General features: G+C 44.5%; 1 protein-coding gene across 7 annotated transcripts in view; it reads right to left on the bottom strand.

Annotated features, from left to right (window-relative positions):
- Window positions 1-16,585, bottom strand: part of pde10a (phosphodiesterase 10A) — an 88,756-nt gene that overhangs the window by 18,318 nt on the left and 53,853 nt on the right. For 4 of the 7 annotated variants that reach the window (XM_035400047.1, XM_035400049.1, XM_035400046.1 and 1 more), the window contains 4 exons: window positions 3,509-3,537; window positions 2,109-2,232; window positions 1,601-1,650; window positions 725-865 (listed from right to left, as the gene is read on the bottom strand). In XM_035400047.1, the coding sequence (XP_035255938.1) occupies window positions 725-865; window positions 1,601-1,650; window positions 2,109-2,232; window positions 3,509-3,537 (344 nt within the window). Of the gene's footprint in view, window positions 1-724; window positions 866-1,600; window positions 1,651-2,108; window positions 3,257-3,508; window positions 3,538-16,585 lie in introns of all 7 variants that reach the window. The other 3 variants (XM_035400048.1, XM_035400045.1, XM_035400050.1) reach the window with 2 other exon arrangements.

Here is a 16,585-nt window from a genome sequence, read left to right as displayed (position 1 = left end):
CAACCTAAATTAATCAGCAAGTTAGCCAGACGTTTCCTTTACTATGTGACACATTAAATTAGACACATACAATGAGCTCCATAATGTCTGGGACAAAGACACATTATATTTTTCTTGATTTGGCTCCGTGCTCCATCATTTTTGATAATCGAATATTCAAATATGGTTGAAGTGCTATAATTTAAGGGTATTTTTATACACTTTGGTTTCACCATGTATAAATTACAGCACTTTTTATACATAGCCCCTTCATTTCAGGGCATAATGGTGCCCTTTGTCCCAAACATTATGAAGCTCGCTATATATATATAATTAGATAATTAGCTATATATACACACATGTACGCACGCGCGCACACACCGCAGGGCAAACAATTAAAATGGCAGTCTCTGTTCTTGCTGAGAAGGTAAGATATGTCCTAGATGCGAAAGAATCAAAGTAGGTCAGAGGAATAATCCTCTCAGTCTTTCAGTGATGAACAGAGGTGTAAGAAACGAACCAGTGGAGTGATTAGGACTCTGTGGGGCCAGCCGAACTTGGTGTAGGCCATGACGACGTAGAAGGCAAAGATGGCGGCTTTGTTAGGTGGGAAGAATGTTACCTGGTTGCAGCCATAAGCATTGGTTTGGCTGGGACGTACGGTAGGCTATGGCACAGTGGGACGCAACGACGGGAGTGTAGGCTTTGACACGGCGGAGGAGACGGACGTGTTCGCGGCCCTCACCCCCAGGATGTCCTCCACCAGCAGTGTTTTGCGCGTCTTGGCGACGTGGGCGGCGATGGTGGTACCAAACGCGATGGGGCCAGAGGGGATGAGGCCTGGAAGCCCCTCCTTTGCTCCAGTCGGGGTGAACAAACATAAACTCTGGAAAGCACCCAAAAACAGTACATGTTCTCTCCTCTCCAAAAACTGTTTTCACTACAACCACTATCTGATAAAATAAAAGAAATGCTGTGTGTGTGTGTGTGTGTGTGTGTGTGTGCATGTGTGTGTGTGTGTATGCGTTGTAAGTGTAAAAACTACAGTTAACACAAAATAGCTGTTTCAGTTTATTTGACCACTCTGCTTTGAGACACCAATAAAGACAATGAAAACTATTAAGCGTCTATGCCCTGACCGGGCAAGGCAGCTGTAACAACAACAAAAAGAGTGTGTATAATTTCCCCTTCAGACTCCGTGGTACCACAGACATCACAGCAGAGGCAAGTAGGGGAGACAAGCGGGAGGAGGGGAAACGGAGGGAAGCAAAACTGGATTTGAAAGCAAAACTGGATCTGCTTCCCTTGATCTACATTGCTGCTGCAGTGGAAGGGCAACAATATCTATCATCAAAGTCTCTTAACTCTAACAAACTGAATTAATCCACACTGCAGATCATAAAATAATTTATAGACTAAGATTTCAGTGAGGGCTATTCAACCTTTGTTCACTTCAACAGAGCCAGGATAGCTCTGTTCTGCAACAGACTGAAATTCCACCATCAGCCCAAATTAAAAGTGTGTAAGTTAAGTTGCTTGTCACAATGGAGGACAGCGTTGTAGGGTGTTGTGATTGTCTCCAGTCCAGAACTGAGACTATTTTTTTTCAAATGGTACTTACATTGTTGCATTCTCCAAGAAAATAAAGTGCAAATCCATCGGCTTTCGTGGCTGTAAAACAAAAAAGAGAGAGGCAGTTGCACAATGCAAGTCAGCCCAGTACGCCCGCTTCCAAGCGCAAATGGCATTCAGCCTTAGAAGAGGATCCAAGTTTTACCGGCCATAATAGAACCTGTGTTTGCATTTCCCCGACATGATGTGCAATAACAAGTCCCTGTTGGAAGCTTAATGAGCGTTCAACTGTCAGATGTCCCCCTGGCTATGGAGGGGTTACAGCTGCCAAAGGTTAAAGGTCAAAAGCTCAAAGGTTAAACTTGTATGTTCACACTTCCTCCGACACACTTGATGCGGTCAGAGCAGTGGTGTGGAGCAGCAGTGCAGAACAGTGGACAGAGCAGCAGTATACGGTAGGAAATCATAATCCTGAACTGGGCCGTCATCAGTTAAATAAAGCTTTAAAATCAGGACGTGGGCGGGGCAGCACTGGGCTCCAGCCAGCTGAGGCCTACCAGTTTTGATGATGTTGCACAACTCGTAGAGCAGGAGCTTGTTGTCCCCTCCAGTGTCCAGACGCTGCTCCATGTAGCTGTTGAGCTCGTACACCACGCCCTGCATATTGCTGTCCTGGTACTGCTGGACACAAGAGAGAAACACACCATGCAAGTCGCCGAACTCGTGGACGTCACACAACCCCACACGGTTACCAGGAGATGGACCCCTTCCTGCTCCGGCATTGCCACGGTGATGCATTTCCCAACCCAATTAAGGCGTAGGAAAAAAAAAAAAAGCATTCATATGAAAAACAGTACATGCCATGTCTCAACAGGACCCAAATCAAATCCACACAAGCAGAAGCCAAGTTTTCAGCTGAAACACCAGAATGCCAATTGACTGCACTGTTGACATGCAGCCAGTGTGGCAAACAAACATAAGCTGCGGGCACACAGCCTTGGCTTCTTTCCTTCTACTATTGGTCTTTTCTGAAGTCTTTCTCTGGCATTCTGGGAAATGGTCCATGCATTGGTTTATTCAACTCCGACCTACTCCCTTCACCCCTTGCTCCTGCCAAATTATACACCAGGGCCCAACCGGCACACTGACACCCACAGAGAGGCCATAACCACTCTGCAACTCTCACTACAACTGCCAGAAATCTGCGCAAGAATATTATTACATAACACTGGGCCCTGTGAGCAGAGAGAGAGAGAGAGAGACAGAGAGAGTGAGAGGGGGAGGGAGAGAGGGAGGGAGAGAGAGAGCAGACACAGAAATGGACTGTGTCTGTGTCTCTCCCTCATTCTCTTTCTTTCTCTCTTTGTCTTTCTCTTTCTCTCTCTCCCTCCCTTTCTTTTTCTCCTGGAAGGGGTCAGTAAGGGACGGTGGGCAAGAGGCATATTAGGACGACCTCCGGGGACGCGATCCATCCACATCCTGTTTTTCCAGACGTATGAATGACGCACTGAGGGGCCCCCTGGTACACACCCCTAGCCCCTCCCCTCTTCCCCATAATCCTTTGCGCCTCACTCTGCTTGCAAGGTCTGCAGCACACAAAAACCCAACCACACACTGCTATTTCAGCATAGAGTAACCTTACCACTGCCTACCTTATGCAGGCTAGTGTTCCTTCTGTTACTCTGTAAAGCTTTGTGTCAGTTCTCTGAAAAATGTGCCATAAAGAAAATTGATTTGATTTGATCCAACAGGGCATTGTGTGCTCTGATGACATATGAAAAGCAGTACACCAAAACTCCGGGACTATACCCCCACACATCCCATTTCACATTCAGCTAATATTGATGAAGCAGCCCACATGAATTCAGTCTTGCATCAGACAAGACTTGTCCTTTGCACTCGCATGCGCGTACACACACACACACACACACACACACACACAAGACGTTATACTTACCCTGCTGACTTCTTTTGAGGAGGAATCATCTGTGAAGAAAGAAAGCAGACCTTTGATTAGTGGGAAACTAGAAAGACTAAGTTGAGAGATAAAAAATAGTAAAAAATAATAATAAAATACATTAAAAAAGTCTGTATATGAAACATTTGTTGGCCAGGCTAGCTTCATCACCTGACAGAATATCTGACAGTGGGTAATACTGTCACTCACTCACTCACTCGCTCACACACACACACACCACCACCACCACCACCAACAACAACAACAAAAATAAAAACACAACACAACTTGTTCAGATAATTGGCCAGTGGCTTCCCAATCAATTACACAAGCTTTCATCAGAGACCCAATTAGCGTGCATAATAATAATGAAAAAAAAAAAAACAACAGTCCACAGTAAAGGCGTCTCCACAAATTGTTTAAATAGATTAACAGATTAATTACTGCATTCATAATGCCAGTTTAGGGATTTCAAGTGCTGGGGTAGGTGGAGTGCGGTTTTTTCAAACTGAAAGATGGTGGGTGTGGTTTCTAAGCTCTTCCGCGTCATCTACGCACAGCTGTGGCCTTCAGTCTACATGTCTGCCAAATAAAAGCGATAGATCCAGCCAATGGGAGCAGAGGAAGACCTAATAAAGTGCACATCCCCCCTTGATGTCCTTAACATATTCCTGTTTGGGATGTGAGGGAGATCTTTTTCTCCATTAGGAGAGCCATCAGTTCATCAGGGACAGAGGGAGAGAGTGGAACAAATGCATCTGAATTGCTTTGTGAATTTTCCAGTATATGCACAAAAGTAAAAAAATAAAAAAATAAAAAAAAAAATGTCTTAGGCATTATAGCTACACACTAATGTGTCTTTGTGTCAGAAGACAGAATCCTTTAATATGATCATTTAAAAAATTAATTAAAAAAGCAGACCAGAAACAATAAGATAATCTAACATAAAACTATATTACATAATTATAAATTACCTGTTACAAGAGTCACACAATCTAATCTAAAAAATTCCTGTGCACTGTCTAATCACATATTTTCGACGAGGAACAAACGAGAAATCGAACAACTATGACCTAGAGTACAGTATTCTGCATTCTGTGTTCATTTCTGAGTCCATTCTGATAACTCTGAGCTTTAATTCTACAGGATATTTAATCAATTTGACAAATATCCCAGAAAACAAAAAGGCACAACCTGTCATTCCGGTATCGACAATTACCACAGAGCAAAGAGTGAGCACTAATACAAAATGGGCTACACCATATACAGTTCCCCTGACCTTGCGTCAGCGCAACACCTAATCCAATATTCATTTTATTCAACGGTGCAGAAAAATCTCAAATCCACAGCTTGATGGACCGAACTGTTAAAACAGCCTTATAAAAACTAAGACAACATGCTAAATGAGAGGAGAAAAATAATCACTTTTATAATGCAGGGAAGCAGTGTACTACTATCTGTTCGACGTTTTCACACGTTATTTCAGTGTTGGTGGTAAAACTACAGGTTTGCAGCTCCAGGAGCTATTTTAGCGTGTACCCAAGTCCCATGCAGACGCAGGATGACGTAGACACAGAGGCACGGAGCAGAACGTCCTGGAGCTGAAATGTAGGGCTGTGTGTGTGTGTGTGTGTGTGTGAGAGAGAGAGAGAGAGAGGGAGAGACAGAGAGAGAGAGTATTTGTCTAAAAGTGTGCGTCTGTGTCCGTTTGCACAAGCGTGTACACACATATCTTCGTACGTGTACTTGTATGCATGTGAATTTTAAAAAATGTGTGTGAATCTCATTGCGTGCATGCTAAGGGGAAAACATAATGTTATAACATACCTGCGTGTGTGTGTGTGTTGTGTCTGTGTCTGTCTGTGAGTCTGGGTGCGTGTGTCTGTATCTGTCTGTGTGTGTGTGTGTTTGTGTGTGTGTGTCCGTGTGTATGTGTGTGTGTGGTGTCTGTATCCGTGTGTGTGTGGTGTGTGTGTGTGTGTGTGTTTGTGGTGTCTGTGTCTGTCTGTGAGGCTGGGTGAGTGTGTGTGTGTGTGCATGTGTGTGTGTGAGTGTGTGTGTGCGTGTGTGTATCTGTCTGTGTGTGTGTGTGTGTGTGTGTGAGTATGTGTGTGAGTGTGCATGTGTGTGTACATGTGTGTGTGTGTGAGTGTGTGTGTGTGTGTGTGTGTGTGTGTATCTGTCTGTCTGTGTGTGTGTGTGTGTGTGTGTGTGTGAGTATGTGTGTGAGTGTGCATGTGTGTGTACATGTGTGTGTGTGAGTGTGTGTTAGCTGCATTCTGCACTCAGTCTGTCAGGCTTGCGTGTGCCCCCAGGCTCTGGTCCAGAGGTCCCTCCCATTCACACCGCGGGGTCAGCTGGAGTCTGTGTGCTGGGAGGACTCTCAGGTTACATGCCGGCGTCCCATATTGTGCCAGAATGGCGCTAAGCTTGCAGTAAATACTGTACGAGAAGACAAACGTGTTCCTGGAGAACACGCTGCCAACTGAAGAAACTCACACGCACGTGCAACACTCGTGTGATGACGCAGCAGCGTGACCCAGGCTTGACAAACACGCCAAAGAACCACAGCTGGGTTTGGTTGTAATAAAACACCACTAAAAAGTCAGGCAGAAAACCAACACAATATCGGCAGTGCCAAAAACACAATATGTGTTTTCAGAAGAGGAGTAAGTGTGCACACTACATGGCCAAAAGTATGTGGACACCTGACAACCAACACCTCATCCAAAATTATGAGCATTAATATGGAGCTGGTCCACCCTTTGCTGCTATAACAACCCCCACTCTTCTGGGAAGGCTTTATACTAGATGTTGGAGAATTGCAGCATGGATTTGCTTCCATTCAGCCGGAAGAGTATTAGTGAGGCCGGGCACTGATTGGGCGGTTAGGCCTGGCTCGCAGTTGGCTTTCCAACTGATCCCAAAGGTGCCGGGTGGGGCTAAATTCAGGGCTCTGTGCAGGCCAGTCAAGTTCTTCCCCACAGTTGACAAAACCATTTCTACATGGACCTCGCTGTGTGCCCAGGGGCATTGTCATGCTGAAACAGGAAAGGGCCTTCCCTAAACTGTTGGGGAAGCACATAATCGTCAAGAATGTGACTGTATGCTGTAGAATTGAGATCTGCCTTCACTGGAACTAAGGGGACTAGCCAAACCCACAAAAAACAGTGTTAAGAACGTAGCATACAGTTCATAAATGCATACTATATATCCAAACATAAGCCTCTCTATATACAGTACAATACTGAGTACAATAACAAAATAAGCTCCTATGTACTTTCAGTCTTATAACTTATCCAGAGGTGTTAGTTTCGATGACGTGAACAGGAAATGAAGCCTTAGTACACTGATCAGGCATTCAGGGTTGAAGGAAGCACTCCCAACACCCCAGCTACTAGGGTTTCCCTCCCTAGCCACAGATGCTTAACAGGGAACTACACTCCAAAATCACATTTTGAAAGCAAATTTCTCTGTTCAACATTCAGCATTGTTAAAAAAAATAAAAAAAATTAAAAAAACACAAGCCCGCTAAAATATACCAACTTGTAGATGGCAGTCTTCCGACCTGCTAAAATGTTCCTGCGTTTTAGGTCTCCAGGGCAACCATAGCCACTCTCAGTGCAGTAGTTAACAAGGGCTGTTTGGGATGCAGGATGTGACAAGTAAGACATGAGAACCACAACTAAGCAAATTGAGTGTTTTCAAATCTTTGAACAGTGGAGGGATCAAAAAAGCACAAGAACACAGAATTAGGATTTTCTTTAACTTAAACCTTTGAAATTCTGACGATTCAAAAAGCATTATTTGAACAACTCAGGCAAACTTGGAGGTGCCTTTACATATTTCCACCATAATGGATGAACCAGGACACATGCATGTGCTCACACAAATACACATACTGTATATGGGTGTGCATGCCTCCATGAGTCCATGAACTGCACAGAGCGGCTCATCAGTCTACAAAACCCCTCCATCAGCACAGCCTCCCGCGGCTTGAATCACAGGATACTCCACTCCACGGCTAATCGATACGGTGACTCAGTGTTTCGGTCTGTGGTCAACCAAGCGGTCGGCCACGCACTTATTTTTTTGTGATCAACCTCGGCCCCCAGTCGGTTTGTGGTCAGTCTGTACTGTGGCCCAGAGGTCTGTCAATGGTCAGTCCGTACTGCGGCCCAGAGGTCTGTCAATGGGCAGTCCGTACTGCGGCCCAGAGGTCTGTCAATGGTCAGTCTGTACTGCGGCCCAGAGGTCTGTCAATAGTCAGTCCGTACTGTGGCCCAGAGGTCTGTCAATGGTCAGTCCGTACTGCAGCCCAGAGGTCTGTCAATGGTCATTCCGTACTGCAGCCCAGAGGTCTGTCAATGGTCAGACCGTACTGCGGCCCAGAGGTCTGTCGATGGTCAGTCCGTACTGTGGCCCAGAGGTCTGTCAATGGTCAGTCCGTACTGTGGCCCAGAGGTCTGTCAATGGTCAGTCTGCTCACAGCAAGCGGCCGGTGGGGGGTGACCTGGCAGTCAGTCTGCAGTCAGTAGGTGAACAGTCAGAGGTGACTCAATGGTCTGTCTGCGGTTGTTTAGGTGTGACTCAGCAATCTGTGCACACTGAGAATGCTGACTGCCAGACATTTGAAATGCCAGTACTATCATTCCTGCTGCTAAGAGACCAGCCCCTACCCCACCCAAACCAACCCCACCCCACTCCCCCTTCACCCCAAGCCTTCTCTCTCCCCATCATGTGGCTAAGGAGACTGGGGGGCCCATGTGATGGGGACGTCCCACTTTCTGTAGCCCCTGCAGGTTGAGCAGCCGCGGGGGGGTGGGGGAGGGGGGGGGGGGTTTGCTTGACTTCCACACAAGCACAGCATTGTCTCTCTGCGGCCGTCCTCCAAGCAGGCCGATAAATATCATCAGCTGCTTCCAGCAAGCCCCACATCAGAGCAGCACAGGGGCTGCACACAACCCCACCCTGCCTCCCTCCCTCCCTCCCTCCCTCCACTAACCCACTCATTCTCTATGATAAGTCTACTCCACGCTGGCCTCTACGCATCCTTAACTACTACTTCTGTACTACTAACCCTCACTACTATACCCTTAGTTTGCTGCACACTTATCCACTTGAAGTTAATCCAACCCACCCGTATTCCGGGCAGCTCTCTCCGCTCTACCCAGATGTCAGGAACATCATGACAGGACTGAATCTTCGATTTAGGAGAAGTAAAAATGGCCACCATCCGAAGCTAACATAACTGTGGCCAGAGTGTCGGGATGCCACGTTAAGTGTGAAACTTCTGCATCGCCTCAATTTGCATTACAGCTGCGGTGCGAATCAGTCACGAATAAAGCCATTTCACAAAGACCAATCAGACTTCTTCCTTCACTTTTTTTAAAGCTCCAAATCCGCATTAAAGTGGAACATTATTCTAATAATTTTCCACTTTGACGTTCATTCCAAGACAGCCATCTAGAAGAATGTGTTCTGTTTGATGAGTAGAGGAGTAGAGATTTTCTCCCTCGCTGATACTGTACAGTATATGTTGTGCACGGTGACAGGATTCGATATAATTAGCAGTTGTGGCCACTAGGGGGCCAGGCAGTCATTCCTCCTCTCATATTTGTTTTAATGATAATTTCAGCCACCCTTTTCTCTGGCAGACAGTAGTATCTTCCTCTGTCCCTCGCTAAGGCATATCACATCCCTACTCCTGAACGAAACCCTAAAAAGCCAGGAAACATGACTTTTTCCAAACAAAAAAAGGTCGGAAAAGTCCGTGTGCTTTTCCGCTAGGCTTTGACAGGCTAGGCTTTAAACTTTATCTCCGTCAATTCTCGTTGCCAGGTGCCTGATGTAATCCTCAAACGCAAATTCCAGGCTCAGCATTTTTATCTCCTTTTTTCAATGAAAAACATGTGAAGTCTGACGAAGGAGAGAAATGAAGTTAAGGAAGGAGCGTGTCGGGCATGGGGGGGAGGGAGGGGGGGGGGGGGGGGGCGGTGGTTGTCAGCACTTTCAGACTGAGGGAAATTGACCACAGATGTAGTGCGGTCCAGCTTGACCCAGTCTGGTTACCCCCCCCCCCCCCCTCTGTAGGAGCGTATGGTCCACGTTGGGCCACGGCCCCTGTGCGTATCCGGGGGAACACAGTGACCTGGTTTTTCCCTCCTGAACCGGCTGGGATTGCAGCACCTCGGGCAGCCTCCACGCAAGAGGAAAACCACACGGCGTCTCGCTTTCAAGGAGAACCCACAGAAACCCGAGCACGTCAAACAGCAGGCCTCACACACAGAGGCACATTCACCCCGAGCACAAGCTGCAGTCAAATATTACCTTACATTAGCACATTCAGCAGACACTATTATCCATAGCAACTGACACAGATTACATTTTCACATACAATCAATTTACTATATATATACATACATACACACGCACATCCAAACGGAGGTAATTCAGGTTAAATACCTTTGCTCAAGCAACAACCCTCCTGGGAATCAAACCCACACTATTGACTTGCCCTGCCCTGTTCCCTAACTATTATGCCACACACAGCTTAAAGCACACTGCTTTCACCCGGCCTGTGCTGAAGAGGAAAATGAACAGGGACGCAGGTAATGTTCATCTGAGCTCTATTTTCTTTTCTTTTTTTCCCATTTTCCTTTTCTTTTTTGTTTTGTCTGGTGATATTTCAGATTATTCATCTGAACGACAGTGTCATGCTTTAACTATCCCAGAATTCATCATCAGAGCAACAAAATTCTAGACTAAAACAAAATGTTATACTGCATACGAAACATATAATAGTACAAGTGCAATGGCATGTTTTGAATGTTTAGGGTCACCTCCTAAAAAAGATGCTTCAGCCCAAAAACAAACTCCATATTCTTAAGACCAGGAAAATCAGCTCATCACGTGTCAATACTGTTTGCACAAAAACATTTGGTCAGATTATTATAATTTTTTTTACCATCAAGTTACGCACTTTTTTTTTTTCTTTCTCTGAGGAAGGGCAATAAATTTATTTTATTATTATTATTATTTTTTTTATGCCACAGACCGGGCTGCTGCTCTCGTGGGTTTTCGAAGGCTGTGGAGAGACAAACTGCCCCTGTGACCGGGCCCTGAATCACCGCAGGAGGGACAGGGGACGGCACAGCCACATCCACACCCTCAGCCCACACTCACCGCGCAGGCCAGCTCCTGGCAGGGCCGTAAGGGAGGGACTGACGGGGCGGGCCTGGGACGCCTCTGATTCCCCACAGGCTTGCAGCTCTGCGAAGTAAACAGAGCCTGCAGAGCAAAGGCGAGGGCTTTGGGGCGGAGGGGGGGGGCTGGGGAGTGGATCTGACGTCAGTGGGGCCCGGGGGGGGTCCTCGTTAGAGAGTTGGTGAATGTGCGTGCACGTGCGTGCGCATGCATGCGGAGATGCTGGTACACCAGTCTCTCATACCACTCCTGTCTGCTGCAACAGAGCAGACACCTGACAGGAGTCGGGAGGAAGACAACAGGGAACACAAATATGTGCACACAAATACGTGCACACAATTACGTGCACACAATTACGTGCACACAAATACATGCACACAAATACGTGCACACAAATACATGCACACAATTACGTGCACACAAATACCATTATTCCACCGATCACAAGCACAACCAAGCTCACACTCAGAGGGTCTATCAGAAAGCAAATCACAAGCAAGCCACAGCAATGTAATGCCTGAAAATACATGCATGCCATGCATAATGTGGCATGGAATAGTATATGTATAAATAATAGTATAAACCGTATGAATGTACATATAACAGTATATTGTACATATAAATGTACATATAGCATCATATAACAGTATATTAGACACTTGCACAACACACAACACAAAGGTCATAATTAAGGTTAAATGTTTAAAGTGATAATATTTCATGAAGGCGTTATTAATGGATGAGAAAAGTTTCTCTGAATACAGATCCATTTGGATTAATGGAGGAGTCCAAATGTGAAAAGCTTGCATTGGGGGGGGGGGGGGGGGGAATGAGTCACAAGAGCAAAAATGAGGCCAAGACCGTTTTCAAATGACTTTAAATTTTCTAGACATATGTTCTACATATTTCTTAAGAAACAAGAGGTTTTGCTTATGCCAAAAATATCAAACTCCTTTTGTGCAGAAAAATAAGACTTAAAACACGACATCTTCATGGTCAAGGAGTGCGCATGGTTTCCTTCAAACTGACCCGAGTGTAATCTCCTGTGTGTTATTTCCGAGTGGAAGGGTATGAAAGGAAACAGGATCTTCAGTCCCTTTAACGTACGAATAAATCCTGTTAAAATAAATATCCCCACAAAGTGCAAGCTTTGTTATTTAATTTCTCTGCATGAGTGCCCTGCCAATTTTTGCATTTTATACAGTGAAGCCGGGTTGTACTCCAACTGCCATCCTGTTAAGCCATGCGACACTGATTTGGAAACATAATAAAAATGCATAGAATGGCTTTGTTTGGCTAGAAATATAATGCCTTCACCGTTACTTACAGTTTCACTGTAAAATGCTTCTCTACAGCTTGATAACGCATCTTTCTTTTTTGCTTTCATAGTACAGTGCCTTGCAGGTCTAATGGATTATTCTACTCACTCTCCCTTCCCTTCTTTACAGAGTCCCTTTAAATGGAATCAGTAACTATGATGCTCCACACCACCAGTTCCTGTCTAGGAGCTGTAAAACCATGTTGTGTGTGTGGGTGTGTGTCCAAGCGTATGTGTGTGCGTGCGTGTGGTCGCCCGTGCGTGTGTGTGTGTGTGTGTGTGTGGGTGTGCCTGCGTGTGTGTGTGTGTGTGTATGTTTATGTGCGTGTGTGTACGCGGGTGTACGCTTGCATGTGTGTCCGTGCATGTGCATGGCTGTGTGTGTGTGTGTTTATGTTTGTATGTGTTTGCGTGCATGTGTGTGAGAGTGCATGTGTGCCCTTGTGTGCATATAAATATATGTTTGAGTGCAAGTGTGTCTATGACGCAGCATAGACTAAACTGTACAGGCTCTCCAGTTCCAGAACACACACCATTTCACAATTTCCTTCATGTTTTTACAAGAACAAACAGGAAGTGTGGCCATCCCAGAGAACACTTAGGCTAATTAACCGAAATCAAGAGGTTGCCCATTCTTCCATTTCCAAAAATAAAAACATTTTTGTCCACGTATCTAAATGCATTATTACTTTTTTTATTTCAGACAGAACCTATTTAGTATTGATACCAGAAAATGAAAACCAACCAATTAAAAAATAAACAATTGTGTTCCCTGTGCTAAATACATTTGGAACAGGTTGTAGAAAAGAGTTCCGTGGTGAACACCATGATTTTAGGCCTGTAAAATGACATTTTTTGATTTTTATTTAAATAATTAAACAACTCTTGAATCAGTTATTTAGAATATGTCTACTCATTCGACATCAGAAGTCTGAAAGGGCAGATTCTGCATAATTCTGAACTAAAACTTTGAGAGAAAACCAAAATGGCAGATGGTGTTCGGTCGTATAGATTAATTATTGGTCCCATCAACGTGAAATTTTGTAAATCTTGTTACATCTCTGTTATCATTATTAGGGGCACAAGCTCCAAATACATTTTTTGTTTTTCAATAATATTGTTTGTCAATTTGAAAAAAAAAAAAAGAAAAGAAAAATCAACTAGGAAAAGGGTTTATTATTAGTAGCATGTTTTATAATGTAATGAGTTAGGAGCTTGCTTTACAACCACAAGGATGCCGGTTCAAACTTCAAACTCAAGTAACTGCAGTAAACCTTTAATAAAGATTTTTTGAAATCAGATTACTCCAAAACGTAATATTTCCACGGTAACGCATAGGACCAGAGAGCTGCATTGAGCACAGCTACAGGGACGGGGGGACAGCACATACACACACCCACACACACACACACGCACACACACACACACCCACAGTGCTACGCAGGCTGACGTGGGCCCTGTGACGTGGGACAGGCAGCGAGGGGTGTGGAAAAGGCTCGTCGCAGCGGATAGTGCACGAGCGTGATGCTGAGGAGCAGCGATACACCACTCATGTGATCAGAGACCGAGCAGGACTGAGAGGGTGGGGGGGGGGGGGGGGGAGGGTTCGGTTTCCAGGGAAAAAAAAGGGGATTGCAGCCCTCATGCAGAGCACACACACTTTATTCCAGAGTCTGGATGTCTTAGGCGGCCCCTTGTTTATAGTTCCGATGCCGCAAACAACAAAAGCCGTCAGAACCACACTTCATTTTTTTATCCTCACTCAAGACACATCAAAGCCCAATTCAGCCAATGTTCACAAGTTCAACAGAACGATCCCCTTTTTTATTTATAAAAAAAAACTAACATTCCCACAAAATCCAAACCAATAGCGATCTTATTCCTCTCAACAGCTGTGCAAGCTTCTGTAGCAGTTACTCAACAAGCCCACACCCATGGCCCTGACTGGACCATCGAGACCAGCTGAGGACAGAGAGCACTACTTTTTCCACAGTGGAACCAGGCTGGTATGAGCTGGAGTCAAAGGTGATGATCCAGTGGTACGACAGGATCACATTAACAAGGCGATTAAAGGTGCACTGCGTGACGTAACACTGAAAGCTAGAATCTAACCTCATGGAGACAAAGGCCTCAACTGTAATGCAAGAAAGAGGCCTTGATTTGCAGCAACATTTCAATGAGCAATTTCAGAATTTTTTTACCACTCTGTTTGTAGTTGCTAAAGTATTGTGCAACGTAGTAAAAAAAAAAAAAAGTTCATTAAAAATTTTTTATCAGTTTGATTCAATTCCTTGCTTAAAGTGAAACACAAACCAAAGGTGAAACGTTGTATCAGGCTCCAGTTGAAATGTGCATTGAGAAACGCCCGGGTCAAGGAAAGATTCGGAAAAGAGGAGGAAATTTCATCTCACATGTATTTACCCAGCAGGCCTGAGCCCTTTGGGCTGCAGGGGGGAAAATGCACACCAATGACTGATTGATAGAGACATATCCAGGGCATAAGAACCATGAAAAAAATTCAAATAATAAAAAAACTATTAAAGGCCAAGAATACTAACAGCTGCTCATCTCAAAAAGATCGGGCCGATGAATACTGCATAAATGAATAAATAAGAAATGGCACGACACTGTGTGCGGGACCACGTTGCCTACATTCTCTTCGGGGACCAGATGGCCAAAAAAAAAAAAAAAAAGAAGAAAAGAAGTCAAATAGGGATAGTAGGGGGAAGAAAGTGCAGAGCTGAAAGGATGGAGGAGAGGAAGAAACAGGGAGATGGGAAACGAGGGAAAGAGATTACACACAGAGCATGCACGCTGATCCCGGGGTCGCCCTGGGAACACGTGTGGGGAGACATCGCCGTTCTGAGGGGAAGCAAAGCCCTGGAGAGATACGACGCTGTAGCAAAGGGGGGGGGGGGCTGCTGTCCTGCTTATGTACTGTACAATCCCAGACTGACCGGCACTCAGCAAAGGGCCTGTCGCTGTGCCGACACAGTCACAAAAACCCGAATATAACTAAATGTGTGACTGTCCCCCCCTCCATTCATATATGACAGACCTGCATGCTTATATTCAAATTTCACCATTATTGGAAAAAACATTTTATCATATGTATGCTATATTACTATGCATATTGTAATACAGTGTATCTTTTACATTACAAATAATGCAATGTCAAAATACGAAAGCAAAAGAATACTATATTTGTCATATCATACATTATTTAAATATTTCAACTTCTATCATTTGAATTTAATTTCTAAGGGGATTATTTCTGTACTTTTTTATTTATTTATTTGACCATGGCCTTACTAATGTGCTAAAATCTCATCAGGCCCCATTACTGGTTAATAATTTGTCAAGCAATATTTAATAAGAGCATAATAAAATATGAAACCCTTGTAAGAAATGTGTGCTGTATTTTATGCATCAGGAGGCATTACTCCATAAATGCAGGGAACACAAACATTTCCATGACAATACAAATACTTATATTATATGCATATGTATAATGTAATATGAAAACCTAAACTGAAATGTAAACACAGCTACATTAAAATGCAACTCGGACTTTGGCCATTACCCATCAATCAGCTGGGGCAGCCATGGCAGCCATGCAGGAAGTAAAGGAACAAAATAGTGCCCAGACGTTTGCAAGCGTCTCACAGGAAGTGACATGGCCCATGTGAATCAGGTACAAGAGCACTACTAATTCCCTCCCTAAGGGTGTCTAATATTTAACGGGCTGAGGGGTACGCCTCTCTGCTCTAAACACACCCATTGATGTGGCGGTGCAACACGGTTGCCATGGTGACTGCATCAGCAGCAAACATGGGAGTGCCTGTCTCCTTCAAAAAAAAGTGGGGGCACAGGGCAGGGATACACCCCTCCCCCACCCCCATATCGCCCCACACCCCAGCCATTCTCTGCCGACCTGTACGTGGGTGGGAGGCAAAGAACAGGGACAGCTTGTTTCCTATTGGCTGGTTCCCTGCCCTGGGCTGCTGGACAGGACTTAGCAATGCTTCCTTATGCAATAATTTGCCTTGTCGGCATTCCAAAGGCAATTTCTGATGCTTTAACACATGTGGATGAATTTTAGGAAGGCGCCCTTTACAACTGGGAAAAAGACCCCCCCCCCCCCCCATGCCCACCAAATCACTACCAACTCAAACTATATTAAGAAAAACAACAGTTCTGCTACTTCATGACAACTCTTAGTGAAACTTTCTGCATTATATATGTAAATATTCAAGGTAGGCCTTATCCATTGCGTGTCGTATACAACAATGTATAATGAGGCTTACATGGTTTTATTTTCATTAAAGAGAAACCAAAATGACATTGATACAAAACTGTAGATGTATAACTTAAAACAGATGTTACAGTAACTTGTGTCAGTGTCTATTTTTTTAGTCATAAAATATCATAATTATAATATCATAATTTTATAAATAACCCCCACATGTTTTCAATCAAGTTCTTTATCCTGTTTCTCACATAAACCGTTTTAGTTACTGACGACAGTGAAAATGCTTCCATTGAGGTAATGG

Source organism: Anguilla anguilla, chromosome 18 (genome assembly GCF_013347855.1).
Source record: "Anguilla anguilla isolate fAngAng1 chromosome 18, fAngAng1.pri, whole genome shotgun sequence".
NCBI classification, from domain to species: domain Eukaryota; kingdom Metazoa; phylum Chordata; class Actinopteri; order Anguilliformes; family Anguillidae; genus Anguilla; species Anguilla anguilla.
This window is presented reverse-complemented; position numbering and strand designations above follow the sequence as displayed.